Here is a 17239-nt window from a genome sequence, read left to right on the forward strand (position 1 = left end):
GCTGACAACCCAGTTGAAAGTTTAAGACAAGAAGGAAAAAGAACCAAAACTGATCCAAAAAATATCCACTGTGGCAAGAGCCTATAAATATTATTACCAACAAAATCTTCCTTCTTATGAAACATTCCATCCCCTAAGTTTTAAGCATTTTACTGACCTGAATGGCATAACAATCACGATGTTTCACATATGATAAGAAGGAGCAATAATGAAATGTAATTAATCTGTGCTAAGAAAGTAGGGATTACCATGAAATTATATAATAACACTTTATATTCACAATATAAAAATTGTTATAACCTTTGTAGGGTAATTACACTAAGAACTGCATGGTAGCACTACACACAATCATGTAATCTAAAGGACACGATGGATAAATAATTACAGAGCATTCATATGGTAATTAAGTGCATAGTAACTGGAGAATAAGTGAATGGCTATTTTCTGCAATGGAAATAAAGTAATTTTCAAGGGATACCATTATTGCACTCTTTATCTCTTTCTCTATTTTTCCTTTTCAAGAAACCAGAAATATAAGGAAATACTTCTTCCTTTAATCATTTTTAGAGAATCCTTTTTTTTTTTTAAGATTTTTTATTTATTTATTCGTGACAGAGGGGGCGGGAGGGAGAGAGGCAAAGACACAGGCAGAGGGAGAAGCAGGCTCCACACAGGAAGCCCGATGTGGGACTAGATCCCAGGGCTCCAGGATCACACCCTGGGCTGAAGGCAGGCGCTAAATCACTGAGCCACCCAGGGATCCCCATTTTTAGAGAATCTTAATAGACTCCATAAAATATGGGCTGTATGGCTGTATATATACAGGTTTATGAATATTCATGGGAGCCAGATGTCTATAAAATCTCTAGCTGCATTTACTTCTTTCCCAAATATCTCTTTCTATTGAAAAGTAATTGCCAAGACTATTTAGCTATTAACTCATATTTGCAACTGTGCTATTCACTCACATTGTAATAGTTAGTGAAGTGTGACATTTATTTAAAAAGAATAAAACCAAACTAAAATAAAACCACCTAAGCAGGAGCTGAAGATATTCAGTAAGAATAATGCAGAAACTGGAGAGTCTTTAATGGGTAATACAGATGGTCATACAGAGGAGACTAAATTATACAATTCTATGTATATACAGCAGTTGTTCTACTTGACTGAATTTTGACCCCGTTTTAAAAAATAAGTTACGTGAATTGGCATGAAGATTCATAATTTAAGTAAGCATTTGCTAATTTAGGACTACACACGACAACAACAATAACCAACCAGAAGTAGGATTGTATTACTTTCACAAAGACGACTACGGAGAATTCTCCACAGTGCATATCCCCAGGTATTCTATAGCTGAGCTCCAGTCTCAGTGCGATTCATACTCCACCTTCCCTGATACCTAATTGTGTCCCAGGAGCAGTAGGTTCTATGAATTTTGCTAATATCCTCCCTACTGGGAGGTTTACGGCAGCTTCCATGTAGGTCTAAAATGTGGAAGACAGCCAACGACGGTATTTTATAAACTTTTGAATACACTTGCTAGGGTTACGTGTATAAGAAAGAGAAGGAAATAAAACCATTGCCTAGAATAGGAAGGATTTGGAGGTTAAATTCAGTTGTTACTCTGGCTAACAATGTGACCTCATCTGAGTTGACTAATTTATCCAATGTACCCATTGATCATCTTTGAACAGAGGCAGCATTACATGCCTAAGATTCAATCATGAGTCCCTCCTCCCCCACTTGCCCCCAACAGTGCCCTTCATATCATCAAGGGCAAGTAGGGCCATTTTCCATAATGGAAATGATGATCACGATGATAATAAATACTCGATTTTAGCTGTCTTCTTCACGCCAGGCTTTTCTGTTGGTTATAGTCTCATGCATTGTACCATATTGTTCTCATTTTATAGGTGAGTAAACTGAGGCACAAGAAAATTAAACACCTTACCAAAGGTCACACAACAGTAAGTGGGAGAACAGAATTCAAACCCAAACAAGCCTAACTCTGGAGAATTAACTTTTATTCTTCTTGTAAGTCATACATTTATTCATCAAAATAAAACAAACCTCTAGAAAGTAATTTTAAATATCTTTGGTGGTCTCCTTCCTGTCTGTGTATCTAAAATATGCCCCCATCTATGTAGGTACCAAGGGTCTCACTACCAGCCAAAGTGTTAAAGGACCCTGTAGATCAAAAGCAGCATGCTCAGGAAAGCTTACTGGATGCCACCACAATCTGCAATATCAGAGCCCAGAAACTCAAGCTGGATTCCCACACCTCATCCAAACATTCCCATTTCACATGTCGTTTTCAGCCTCACATCCCAACCCAGATTGAATATTTGCCTCTCTCGCCACTGATAACTGGTTTACAGTCCTAGATTCCCTTATTTGGAGGAAACTTCTAGCTATCCATGGTGATATCTTCATTATCAAGCAGGATCAACTCTGAGTCCCTCCACACAAATAAGTAATATTTGTAAAAAAACAGCCAATAAATCACAAAGTGAGGCATGTCTGGAGTGTTACCATTTACTGACATCTCATTTAGGATGAAAACATTTAGAAGGATTCTGGAAAAGCTTCCTAAATATGTTGAAAAGACTGTGGCCTTTCTGTCTCTGGGGTCAGTTTTTCATCTAGCATAGTTTAGGAGGCAGAAGATATAAAGTAACTTGTATAAATTTGCTTAGAGTTTTATGATTGTTGTCTTTGAAGGCTTATATAAGGAAATGGAAAAACAAATTTAAGAAATGTTAAAATTATCTTTTTTTTACAGTCCTCAAATGTTTTACACAACCTAAGATATTTTAATAATTAAACTTATTGCATAGTCTAAATATATCCTCCAGTTTCAGAGCTGAGTTTAATAAAGTAGGAAAACATTGAATCCAGGTATGCCAATTAAATATTCACTAGGGAAAAAATGTGTGCAAAACTCTGATTAGAGCTGATAAATTTTCATCAGGAAAGCATGTCTAGGAAAATTAGCATTTTCTAATATATTACTAAAAATAGAAATATATCCCAAATATTTCTATAGAGAACACTGAAAAATCCAAAAGAATGAAATCCATTCTAAGCAAACAGTGCTATCTCTGAGTATCCAGGTAAAAGGAAAATGTAAAATTCAGAAAGCCAAGTTATCAAAATGTTGATTTAGGTACAACATATGGGGTGAGATTTTGAAAGTACCAGCATTAAATCTCTCGCAGATTGCTGTTTCAAAATGTGTATTAACAATGATAGCATCGACCATTTTAGTAATAGTCAAAAATTAACTCATAAAACTATCATGGCAATATTTTTTTTTCAAATATCAGAGAAACCTGTATAACTTTTGTTTATAATCATATTCTGGGTTGAGTGGTCTGCTATTTTTAAAGCAATTCAGCCATAAAAGGTTTTAGCAAGTAATTATTTCTGGGTTGAGTGTTCTTCTATTTTTAAAGGAATACAGCTATAAAAGGTTTTAGCAAGTAACTATTTATAAAGTGGTAGAGAATCATTTGAGACTTGAAAGTGAGCTGACTTGCAGATGACAGCTAAATATGATTGTATAAGATGATGCTAACTGAAAACCAAATAAGTGAATAAGCAGAAGATGGCTTAAAAAATCACGAGAATGAAGCAGGCTTATACAAGGTGGTACCTCCGTGACCATAATCAAGTCATTTCCCATATTTATTCCCTAATTTCTCTGTCAGGTCTTGGAATATGTATTAAGGTTTAATTAATTTCAACCTACTAAGATGTGTCAACATCTACAGTGTTAATATCTGTTAGATTAATATTGCTCATGCCCTCAGAATGCTCATACTTTGATAGAACCCTCAAGGCTAACATGGTTGAAAAAAAAAAACAAGATCAATAAAAAATTTTACCGAATCGGAACATGGAAATATTTTTTTAACTTTATTTACTTATTTTTAAAAAGATTTTATTTAATTGAGAGGGAGAGAGTGAGTATGAGTGGGGTTGGGGAGAGGGAGAAGCAGGCTCTCTGCTGAGCAGGGAGCTGGACAAGGGGCTGGATCCAAAGACTCTGAGATCATGAGCTGAGCCAAAGGCAGACGCTTAACTGACTGAGCCACCCAGGAGCCCCAGAAGTAGGTTTTTAAAGACAATTTAGATCACACAAAGTAATAATTCATTTTTAGAAGACTGGAAAGAATCTCATGGAGAGATGATGGGAAGTGAAGAATGCTGGATGGGAGGTAATCATGGAAAAGCTCCTCAGATGGAATTACCATTAACAAAGCTACTGTCCTCATACTGTAGCCTAAATAGAGGGCAGGGAATATCCCACATCATCACACTGGGAGGAGATGAGGCCATACTAGAAAGATTATGCAGTACTTTGTGCATAATTCTCTCTCTTCACCGTTTCACACTTCCATCCTATTTCCTTCCTTCTTCCAAGCTACTCACTTCAAATGTAAATGTCAAAGTAAGGATTTCTGATATCCTTAAATGTGTCCTCCTTTCTAGTTTTCCTTTAATACGTTACTTTGCAGAATATATATCTGTATCTCCATATATCAATGTACTGCTATCAGTATAGATATAAATAGAGAGAGGTTTCTACACTAGTGTGATAGCAAGAAGAAAAATAATGGATTATATAGAAGTGATTACTATTTAATCAGAGTTCACTAAAACAGTGAGAAAGTCACCTTGAAAAGGCCTCCGGCAGAGTAATATGTAGCACGCTACAAAAAGATTTTTACTGGTCAAATGTGCAATTTTCCTATAAGTCAGATATGCAGGAATTAAACAGATTATTGATATATAACAACCAGCCTTCCACTTTACTAAGACTTATAATAATTCCGAGACTATACAAAATCATTTTAATTTTATTAGTAGTAGCATTTAAATTTTAACATGATTAGAAGTATGCATTGAATTGCTATAATTAGTAAAGTGATTTATTTTTTTTTTCAGTAAAAGTGATTTAATCCAAGATCCTTTTTATTTAGAAAAACTATTGTTCTTTGAAAACATCCTTAAGGGGGTGAGATAAAGTCATTACTCTTTTATACACACAGAGAACTGAAAGATACTGTAGCAAGAAACTTTCGATATCATAACTAATATGTTTTTTTCCATAATAGGCTCTTTTCTCCATTCAGAAAGTAGGTAGGTTCTTAATTTACCTTGCTTTTTTTTTCATCATCTCATTCCTCACTGCCTGACATCTAACATGTTTGTGTATTATTTATAAATGCTAAAGTACTGTGAAAGCAGTTTTCAGTTTATTCATGACTAAATCCCAAGCTTCAGTGGCCGGCATGCAATCAGATGTTGTCATTATTTGTTGAATTAATGGCTGGCCACTGGAAAGCAGGGCACTTCAGAAGTCAGAGAACAAGAGCAATACGGCTGATTTTTTTAGTTTTAAAACCCCTCGGGCAGTTATATATGTAAGTATGGCATCAGTCAACCACTCCTGCAACTAACTGAAGTTTGCCAGGAGGTGTCTGTGTGGGTGGGGGAGAAGGTGGGAGATGGAAGAGGAGAATCAGTTGGCGAGCAGAGACGGATGTCATCAAGTCCCAGTAAACGGGCCCTGGAAATTCGGTCCTTGTATTAAACATACACTCAGCTGCTGCATCAGTAAGCCAATACTAGACACCCTAGGCTGCCGTGTGAATGAAGGCTACGACCCACCAAATTCACAGAAATGGGGCATTCTACAGAATTAGACTGAACTTTTCAGTTTCTAATAGGTTTACGGTCATGGTCATAGTCTAATCTGTGTGTGGAAGTGTACCTTTATAAGAGATGAGTTTTTTTTCAGTGGTTTGATTTACTTATTTTCATGTGACTCATGTTCATAAATGTCATAAAACTAATAAATCTCTTCAATGTAGTGGCCTGCTTATCTAAGCGAATTGGAATAAATTTATTTTTATTATTATCCAATATCTATAACTTAAATATATATAATCTTTAAATATATAACATATTTTAATTCCTTTTTATAAATGGTAGGTACTCAAAATATCTATAAAAATGAAAAAAGTTAAAAGCATTTGATTTAAAAATTTACAGAGGATTTCTCTTGTAAATTATCTCACTTGAAGCTTCCAACTCTGAGAAGCAGATAAAGTTCTATTATCATTATTTATTTTACAAATCATGTGTCAGCTATGATGATGAAAATAATTTTAAGTCTAAAGTTGTAGACTATTTGTTTGCCCACAAATTTCTACTCTACATAGTTTTAAATGATCTAAAAAATGTTTTAATTCCATACCATCACCTCTAACACTCAGTATTTCTTCCTTACATTTGGATTCTAGCTTGACAGATTCCAGAAGAATGAACTTAGAGAGTATGTTCAGCGAGGTTCCAGAAACCCACAGAAATTACACTACCTTTGATGAATTTGTTCTGTTTGGGCAAGAGATTATTAAAAGGATAAGAAGCCCACACTACCATCCAATGTAATAAGAGATCTGGAGTTGAAAAGTTCTAGCTTACTTCTAGTTATTCATGGTCTGGAAGATACCATGGAAGGGACCTGAGTTCTTGGACTCAGATAATAATTGATGGAGTTAAATAAAGTATCATGCATTAGATGGTCTTGCACCAATTTATCTGCTTCTGCCTCTATGTTGATTTATATTTACTTATTTTTTATATCAATTTTGAATCATTTTATTTTCAAGATTATCAGATTATGACAAGATTTCAGATTATCACAATATAGATTTTTCCATTTATCAAAAGTAATAAGTAAAGTGCAAATTATTTCATCAAATTGAAAATTAAATCATCTCGTTACCATGGATTTAGTCATGGATCTTTAAGTGGAGAATGCAAATCTAAAAATTCAAATTCAGATACTTGACCTTTGGATTAATCTTCTAGTACTATTTCAAACCAAGTGACTTTCTATTTCTCAAAGTGTCTTATACTTAAGATATATCTGGTTCTCTAGTGGCAACCGTCAATAAATGTGGTTTCTTTACCCCTAATAGTTAATCTTCATATAATTGAACACATATGGTAAAAAATTATTTGCTGTGATGCCTGGGTGGCTCAGCAGTTAAGCATCTGCCTTCAGCTCAGGGTGTGTGATCCTGGAGTCGTGGGATTGAGTCCCACGTTGGGCTCTATGCACAGAGCCTGCTTCTCCCTCTGCTTGTGTCTCTGCCTCTTTCTCGGTATCTCTCATGAATAAATAAATAAAACCTTAAAAAATTATTTGCTATCTCCTTTCTATTTAACCATTGCTTTTTTTTTAAAGATTTTGTTTATTCATGAGAGAGAGAGAGGGGCAGAGACACAGGCAGAGGAAGAAGCAGGCCCCATGCAGGGAGCCTGATGTAGGACTTGATCCCAGGACCCCAGGATCACGCCCTGGGCCGAAGGCAGGCGCTAAACCACTGAGCCACCCAGGGATCCCAACCTTTGCTCTTTTTAGCGTTATTTCATCTGTTGGGAAACAATGGAATTTAAAATATATTCATTCTTTTGAAATCAAACATTTTTGCATCCATGAGAATAAAATTGAACAAATAAATACTATTATTATTATTATTTTTAAAGATTTTATTTGTTTATTATCGAGAGACAGAGACAGAGACAGAGAGAAAGAGGCAGAGACATAGGCAGAGGGAGGAGCAGGCTCCATGGCGGGGACCCTGACGTGGGACTCGATCCCGGGCCTCCAGGATCATGCCCTGGGCCCAAGGCAGGCATTAAACCGCTGAGCCACCTGGGCTGCCCAACAAATACTATTATTAATGCACTGTTTTGATGTAAGGAAAGATCTGCTCTTCTTCATCTGATGATTTATAAAATCATAGGGTAAATTATAAGTCTTCCTACCTTTCTTTGCTCTTTTACACTCTGGGATTCAAAAGCTCTAAGTTTAAGATTTAGGAATTTTTAGGGGGCACCTGGGTGGCTCTGTTGGTTAAGTGTCTGCCTTTGGCTCAGGTCATGATGCCAGAGTCCTGGGGTTGAGGCACTGCTCAGCAGGGAGCTGGTCTCCCCCTCTCCATCTGCCCCTCCTCCCCCATGCTGTACTCATTCTCTCTCAAATAAACAAATAAAATCTTTAAAAAAAAATCATTTTTTTTTAATCTTGAAAATCAATGACGGCATCCTGATACTCTTGCCATTTTTATCGATAATCAGGATGAATACAAATTTTTTTCTAGCACAATATTTACTATCAAAAGAGATCTATCTATTGCATAAAATAGAGTAATAATACCAGTTCATAGTGAAAAAATCTTTAATAGTGAAAAACGTACATTATCAATTAAATATAAGATAGGAATCTTAATTTTTTTCATTTAAAAGATTTAAAGGTTCCTGACTCATGATGTTTTTTCAAAACATGTCAGTTGACATTCCAAATCTGATAAAAAGAATGTGTTTTAAAATTACTCTTAAATTTATATTTAAATTAATTGTTTCAAAAATAATGTTATAGATGCATTTAACTGGAAATAGTTTACTTGGTTTGACAAGTAAATATTTTTGTTCAATCTGTGTCTCTGTGCATGATTTGTGTAATATGCTATTTTCAAATACACAATTCTATTTCTAGATAATTATTTATGAATCCATTCAGTTTACTAAACATCAAGTACAGCAGAATTACAATCATGGATGACTTCTATTCATGAAAAACCTGCCTTTCTCCTCCCCTTTCTTGTCCTTTCCTGACCTTTCCTGTACTGTCCTGTACTGTCCTGTCCTTTCCTGTCCTGTCCTCTCCTGTCCTTTCCTGTACTTTCCTGTACTGTCCTGTCCTTTCCTGGGCTTTCAACTGTGCATGTTCAGTTTATTTCAATACAAATTCCTCTTTACTTGTGTGGCAAGTTATTTTCAACCTTTAAACAAGCAGTTTTAAGGCTGCTTTTCATTACCTTCACATTATTTTGTATACTCATTCTCCCTTAAGTTGGAAAAAGAAGGGTAAATACTTGTCGGTGGCCCTAATATGGTATAAAAGTAGAAGATTAAACCAGCTAAACTTGGCATGATTACTGGATGAAATGCTGTTTGAAGAATATTGTGAGATTAGAGTTTTCTCAAAATCAAATGAAGCTGGCATGAAAAAAAGTTACTGCTATGATGCCAGATAAAGTAATTAAGCATTTTTAAAGATTTTTTCCCCAATAATAATTACTGAAATTATTAAACATAATTACTAATATTCTAAGCATAAGTTATGTGACGTAGAAATAAAAGCTTATCTTTTATAAACTTTTGTTGGAATTTGAAACAATTACATAAAAAATAATGGTATGCTTCTAAATAGGTTGGAATAAAGTCCATTTCTGATCTTTGGCCCTTTTTGAAAATGTAAGTCTAAGTTGCAGCTTTGTCTGGCTTTTAATCTGCAAAGATATGTCACTGATTTTTCTATTCTCCAAAAATTATGAGGACACGTATCTTCAAAGAGCTTTTATAATGATATATCCCTAGTGCCTAGAACAGTAAGTGTTCACATATATCAGTTGAATACATCAATTTTAATAATCAGAATATGTACTTTGACTCACATATGACATATTCTCCCCTTGGGGGAAAAAAATGCCTATTTCCAATAAACTCTTTATATAAAGGCATTTCCCCCTAAATCTTTTACCTCTTATTATTTTATATTTCCAAATAATAGTATATAATACTATAGTAAAAAATCTGTTTGTAATAATTCTAGTTTTATACTAGATCAAAACTATCATCAATATTTCTTTTTTTAATATTTCTATAATGCTGACAATTTCATCTAAACCACCTAGAGTAAGATAATAAAATGGTTACATTACCTTACCCTTAGCATATCATTCTCCACGTAGTCATGTGAGAAAAGAAATGTATTTATTTTTCTTTACGCACATTAATTCAAACTTAATTCTATTTTTAGACTATTTTTCTTTTCTCCAAACTGAAAATAGAAGCACAAAATTCCTCATAGAATGTAAGACTTAATGAGCTGCTGAGTACAAGTATCCCAGAACTCTTTTAAGTGGTATCTTATTAGAGCACAGACAAAATAAAAAAAAAAAAAGAAAAAAAAAAGGCATAGCTGGGTGGAAACAAGACTTTCCTACTTTGTTTACATTCTCTCACATACCTAATACTTTCTCCTAAATCCAGGCACTGAGTTAAGCACCCCCAAGATTGATGAGGTATGCAAAACATCATGGCCTGCTTCATATTCTAGGGTAGTAGAAAGTCGAGAACACGAATGATGATATAAACACAGTGTGAAAATGCCAAAGAGAAGTGCTGGATGTCCTAGGGCAAAGGCAGTTTAAGAAGACAAAGTGGGAGGATTAGAGAGGTTTAGCAGATGTTAAGGAGGCCACGTGTAAAGACAAAGAGGTATGAACAATTCAAAGGGGCACATTTTAGAGAAAACAGATTTTCATGGCTGGAAAAAAAAGATACATAGTGAATGTGTTGTAGTAATCTGAGCAAAAAGCCTGAATAAAAGCAATACTAGTCTTCTCATGTAGAGAAAAAGATTAGAGGACTCTCAATAGCCAGAGCTCCAAATTACTCTGTCACTCTAGGTGTGAATGCTCTAAGAATCTCGAATACTTAGGAAAGAGCTAGTTCTGATAATTTCACTTTTCTTTTAGAAAAATATTTTATTTATTTATTCATGAGAACACACACAGAGGCAGAGACACAGGCAGAGGGAGAAACAGGCTCCATGCAGGGAGCCTGAGGTGGGACTTGATCCCAGGTCTCCAGGATCACGGCCTGGGCTGAAGGCAGGTGCTAAACTGCTGAACCACCTGGGCTGCCCTAATAATTTCACTTTTTAACTCATGATCCTTCTTAGGGTTCTAGGCTCAGTTCTAATTGTCCTTCATACTAACAGGGACCACTGAAAACATTTTATTCTATTTTCCTGGTCATTATTAAAACCCTTTAGTCTCTTCTGCTTGGGCCTGACATAGGCTTAACTCAAGATTAAAATTCTTACTAAAACCTCTTTTCAATGGAGTCGAAACTGGCAACCATCAGGTTGAACCAGTGCATGTCTTGAAGCTTTGAATGTTCCCATGGTGAGCCTAAAAAGATGCAGCAAAATGGGCAAGATATCAAATGACAGGAAAATACACCAGGAGAAGCTGCTCTTGGAGTCAGACCCACGAGGCTATATAATGCAACTCCTATTTTCTCTAGTAGAACAGATTAGCAAGAATAGCTTAATCTCACTTTGGCAATTGTAAAATTGGACAAATAATACTTCACAGGGTTGTGTGAGTATTTGGTAAAACATTATATGTTCAGATAAATAATGTTTAACAGCATATTTCTCTGTGACCAAGACATTATACATTTTTAGTGACTTGTCATTTCCCTTGCCAACCCTCCCCTGGGAAAATCAAATGGAAACAGAAAAGATCAACTTCAAAAGGCTTTCCCTTCTAGGTTTTTTTTTTTTTTTCCTTCTAGGCTTTTGCAAGTTCTGTTCCAATCACTGCTTCTCTTCATCTGGTTAGCTGCTTCTTTTTTCTGGTCTCAGCTTACATGTCACTTCCTTCAAGAAATCGTTCCTATCCACTAAATTCTGTGTTCTTTCCTGGGTTCTGCAAACCACTGTATTTCATTAATTGTCTTATGATATATTTTGTATCTTTTTCAGAATCACGTTAGATTGTAAACCCTTTGAGGGTGGGAAATATCTCTGATATTGCTGTTTTCTCAGTGCCTAATAGTGACAGGCCCTTGTAAATCCCAAATATGTTTATTGACAAATTGACTAGTGAAACAAAATTGCTCTAGTAAGCAAATGGTAAAAATGATCCCACCATGTCTTCAAATACGGTAGACATATATCTATATTCATAACTTTTATAATTACTTGATAGACTATGGTTCTAATACCAGTTACAATAGATAAAATGTCTGGGCTACTGTCAGGTACTCGTTATGTCATAAACTTGAGATATTACTTAATGTCTGTATTTATTGCAGCCAGTGGGAATAAACCATTCAGGTGTATTTCTAATAAACAAAGTTCTAAATGAAATTATAATGGTTCTCCAAGCAGATTACTAGAGAACTTTATGTTTTTTTTTATTTTTTAAGATCTTATTTATTTATTCATGAGAGACACAGAGAGAGAGGCAGAGGCATAGGCAGAGGGAGAAGCAGGCTCCATGGAGGGAGGCTGATGTGGGACTCGATCCTAGGACTCCAGGATCACGCTCTGGGCCGAAGGAGGCACTAAACCACTGAGCCACCCGGGCTGCCCAAGAACTTTAAAAATAACAAGGAGAAGATAAGCAGATTGCTATTTGATTTTAACACCAGGCTTTTAGGCACAGATTGAGTCGGTCCTCCCTGGCCCTTTTGCTCTAATGTTATTACTATTAACCACTAAAAACCTCAGATATTATTGACCCCATATTTAACACCCAGATTTAAATGCAAAATACATGCTTACTCTTTTCTTTTATTTATATTAGAAATCCATGCTCCAGATCTCCACAAAATGGAGCTATATTTGTTCCTAAACAACTTGCTTAAAGAATACCCAATTTTACTTTGCCATTATTTATCTCTGTCTCTTCTCCCTGGGTGCTTCAGTTAAAATTAATTTGCATTTAGACCTCAGGATTTTATATTACCATTAGAATCATGAAATGTTTTTACTCAGCACAACTAAGAACTGATGTTTTACCTCCCACTAATGGACCTTTAATTAGGCACCGTAATGAACCATTATGTCATTCCTTCATTTATGGAGAAAAGATTTTGTATATGCAAGATACAATTTTGACAGAACACCAGGTCCTCTGAACCTTGCCGACTCACATATAATAGATCCTAAATTTATTATGCTTTTGTCAGCTGTTGGATTTATCATTTTAATGACACTGTCCACAGACTTATATTGCTGCCAAAGCACAGCATCACCATACTGCAGGAATGTTTGTTGACATCTTGATCAACAACTCCTGGGGTCCAATTCTGACTGTAATATTACTACGTCGGGACCTTGAGCAAGTTATTTAACCTCTGTCTAAGGATTAATTGGTTAATTTTAATAAGTGCTTTGCAGTAAAAGGTGGGAAGTGCTATGACTGCTAATAGTGATAATAAAATGATAATGCAGCCTTTTATAATGCATCAGGCTACCTCAGACTGTGATTCTATTAAGTTGCCAATTAAAATATATGCGAACTGAATTTATTCTTTTTAAGAAACCCAATTGCTATAATGATGGCCACATAGTATTTTTTCAACTTAGATCAAAAAAATAAAAAATGGTGATACTTCAGCTTAATTTTTTTAAAGTTAAAAAAAAAAAAAAGATCAACGTTCTATGATGATGGACCAATTGGGAACAGAGAAAAGCTGCACAGAAAAATACCAGATGGTTGTACTCTGATTAAATCTAGCTCTTGTACTTTAAGTTGATTGTTCTTTTATTAACTTGTCTCTAAACTGCTTTCATTTATTTATCTATGATTATTTATTTATTCGACAAAGGCCAATGTTGGATGTAATCTCAAAGAGGTCATCTCAGACAAATAGGTGGAATGCACACAATTAATAATACCAAGCAAAAGTGAATAGAAACAGACAGAGGTAAAGAAGTAGTGACTTGAAAATTCAAAAGAGAAAGAGATTCATTCAAACTGAGGGCAGATGTAAACAACTTCAAAAAGGAAATATCCTTTAAACTGGGCAGAGACAGATAGGACTTGGCACGGAGAGAGGAAGGTGAGAAAGAATCCAAAGAAAATGCATTCCAGAGGAAGGGAATAACATGAGAAAGTTGCAATGCCATGGAATTGACAAGTGGAGAAGCATGATAACTGTGGTTTTACTAGAATAAGGGAGAGGCTGCAAAAGTGGTCTGGATGGTAATGAGGGTCTACATTATGCAAGGTAGTAGTTGGTGTTGTCCTTGATGCTTGGAAGTCTTTCAGGGTTGTGAGAATATTGGAGCCAAAAAGAAAAAGTCCATGAGTTGGTAGGTGGAAGTTGTGCTGAAATATCCTGCTATGTTGGGAGGAGAGTGGGGAGGGGAGAGCCACGAGGACGTAAGCAAGGTGTGTAAGCAAGGTGTGACACCTGTATATGACCAGATTGTGTTTGCTAGATAAGCTCTGCTGGCCTATAACACATATTTAAGAGATAAAGCCAGGAAAGCAGTGTGAAAAGAGCATTGGCTGAGGGTAGTGGCATCTAAGGATGTCAAGATGCTGGCCTGCATGAGCAGAATATACACTTAAAAAAGAAACAACAATCTGAAACCATATTTGTCTCTGCTGCAACAGAAATGACTGCCTGCTATAACAGAAGGAAAATATTTAATATTGTTCTTTATTCTCAAATTAAGTCATTGCAGATTGTTTGATTTGATGCTGTTCCATGTGTCTCCTGCAGTGAGCAGAGACCCAGGCTACTCTTTGTAAGGGCCTCAATGATATCAAACCACCTGGGGGCCAGAATGTTGAGTAGATTTTAGAGGGTATGGTCTGGAGTTGGGTTACCCAGACAGAATGCTGGCTTCCCATTTACTGTGACATTCAGGAGGCTCTTGTGCCTCGTCAGTAGCCTCCTCTGTAAAATGAGAATAAAAGCAACACCTAGTTCATTAGTGGGATTAAATGGACTAATAGAATTAATGCAAAAAAAGAAATGACCACAGGAGTGTCTGGGTATAGAAAGATCTCATTACATATGGTTGAGACAGAAAACAATTCTTTTTATTATGAATACAACATACAGCTGTGGCTATTCTTTTGAGAGTAGGTATAGAGGGTGCAGAGAGAAAGAATGGAGATCAATTAGTAATAATACAGGTTAGCAACGCTGGAAGCTTCGTTCAATGAAGGTAGTGGGGATGGAGCTGGTGAGAAGTGTTCAGATTCTGGGCCTGTTTTAATGGGAAAAAAATGAGAAAGAAGTTCATGTAAAAGAAAGAAAGCAGTCAAGAATGAATCCAATTAGGTGATAGGGATCATCAAGGAGTATACTTGTGATGAGCACTGGGTGTTGTACGGCATTGTTGAATCGCTGGATTATACACCTGAAACTACTATAACACTGTCTGTAGCTATACTGGAATTAAAATAAAAAATAGATATAAAAAAGAAAAAATAGATATAAAAAATCTTTTAAAAAATGAAGTTAGTTAGATCAAAAAAATAATAATGAATTCAAGATACTTGGACCTGAGTGATGGGTGCTTCCTTTTATAGACACAGGGAAAACTATGGTAGAAGCAATTTTGGGTAAGAAAATCAGGTTAATAATTGAAAGCCAACTCAAACTGTCATATATACACATCGGTATCAAAATCTGGAATTCAGGAGAGACATTCACCTAGAAATATACATTCAGAATCATCTGTATTTGGATGATCTAAAAGTCATGCAGTTAGTTGAAATCATCTAGGCAGTAGGTTTCAATTTCAGTCACACATCTGAAACATGTGGAAAACTAAACTGTATGGCAGTCTCAGAGAATCAGAATCTTTGGAGATGATGTTTGGGGAAACTGTATCTTACAAAATTTTATAAAAACTGTTTATTCTAATGTTCCAATTTGTATAGAAATCACAGGCTCATGGAGTGAGTGTTTTGAGAAAAAAGAAGAAATTCAAGTACAGTCATGAGCCACTCCAATGTTTAAAGGTCAGGGAGAAGAGGAGGAACCGGCAAAAAACGATGAAAAGAAGCAACCACTAAAATGGGAAGGGAAACAAGAAAGTGGTAAGAACAATTGAAAGTTTTTTTTTTATTTTTTAAATTTTTTTTATTTTTTCAATTGAAAGTATTTTAAGGAGGGAGTGATTTACTGATGACTGTGGGATAAAATAAGAATTGGTAACTGGATATAAGAACATGGACGACAATAAAATAAATTAACTTGATTCTGATGAAAGATATTTAAGCAAAATAGTGAAGATAAAAGCCTGACAGAGGTGAGGTCAAAAGAAAAATAAAGAGGAAACTGTAGCATGTAACAACTCTTTAGAGTAATGCTACTGGTAAAAGAAAAATAGTAAGTCAGGAAATGAAGTTGTGGGTCGAAGGAGTGTGGGCACAAGGCAAGGTTGTTCGAGATAGAACTAGGGAGAGAGGAAAATATTGATAAAGGAGAAAGATGGGAACAGTTGTAAGAGATGTGTCCATAAGTAGCTAAGAGGGATCGATGTATGAGTGGACAGCGTAGCATTTGGGGTAGCATGTGGTTCCTGGTCATAAGGAGATAATCTATGGGTAGAAGATAAAGTAGTTCGAGAGATGTGATGGTGGGAGCTTGTGGCAGTTCTCTTTAGTTAGCTTCTATTTTGATCAATGAAACAGAAAGCAAGTTCTTGAGCTCAGGATAAATCTGGGGAGCAGGTATTCAAGGTTTGGGAAGAAAACAGAAGATATGACAAAGATACCAGTAGATTAGCAAAATACAGTAGAAGCCACAGTAAGTGCCCGTTTGAAATTAGTGATAAAAACTCAAGTGAGGCCAGTCTGCATGAGCATGTGCTTTTCTTCAGTTGCATCCAGCCATGGGGCACTGGTTCAGAACAGGTGGAGAATTGGAGTTAACCATGATTACAGTTTTCTAGGAAAGTACAATAGAAGGGAAGAAGGAACAAGGGAATTGTGGGTATATACTAAGTCATGATTACAGTGATGGATTATAAGTTAGGGAAGGAAGAAGCATAGAATCTTTAAAATGAGAAGGATGAGGAACAGTATAAAATACTGTTGGAGTTAGAGTGACAGAGGGAGTGACCCTGAAAAATCAGGGGCTGCTGAAATTGAGATAAGGGATGGAACATGGAGATAAGAAAACTGCTTCACGTCAACCTCAACGCATGCCCTCGGACTGTCTGGTGGGAGTTGCTGTCACTTACAGTACTGACACCTGTCTCCAGTGTGTTCGGCCTGGCAGTGGCAGGAGGGCTGGTTCCCGGCAGTCACGCTGCAGGTGCCTCCATTTTGACAAAACTCCTCACAGACTGTCTTACCACAGTTTGGTCCAGTGAACCCCAGGGCACAGCTGCAGGTGGGTCTCCCTATTGGAAAAGAAAAGGTAACAAAACGAAGAAGTTACTTGGCTAGAATGGTTTATCTTCACAGAATCCTCACTAGACAAGAGACAGGAAGCCGAGATGCTGGTCAAGGTGGGTCCACACTTCCTCTGTGACTGTAGGCAGGAGGCTGAGCTCGATGCGTCTGCATTTTCCCACATTCCAGTGAAGCCTAGGTTAGAAGAT

General features: G+C 36.1%; 1 protein-coding gene across 1 annotated transcript in view; it reads right to left on the bottom strand.

Annotated features, from left to right (window-relative positions):
- LRP1B (LDL receptor related protein 1B) overlaps positions 1–17239 on the bottom strand; it is a 1812620-nt gene that overhangs the window by 46513 nt on the left and 1748868 nt on the right. The window contains exon 84 of the mRNA XM_072757648.1: positions 16877–17038. Coding sequence (XP_072613749.1) covers positions 16877–17038 — 162 coding nt within the window. The remainder of the gene's footprint in view (positions 1–16876; positions 17039–17239) is intronic.

The sequence above is a fragment of the Vulpes vulpes genome, chromosome 5 (assembly GCF_048418805.1).
Source record: "Vulpes vulpes isolate BD-2025 chromosome 5, VulVul3, whole genome shotgun sequence".
In the NCBI taxonomy this organism is placed as follows: Eukaryota; Metazoa; Chordata; class Mammalia; order Carnivora; family Canidae; genus Vulpes; species Vulpes vulpes.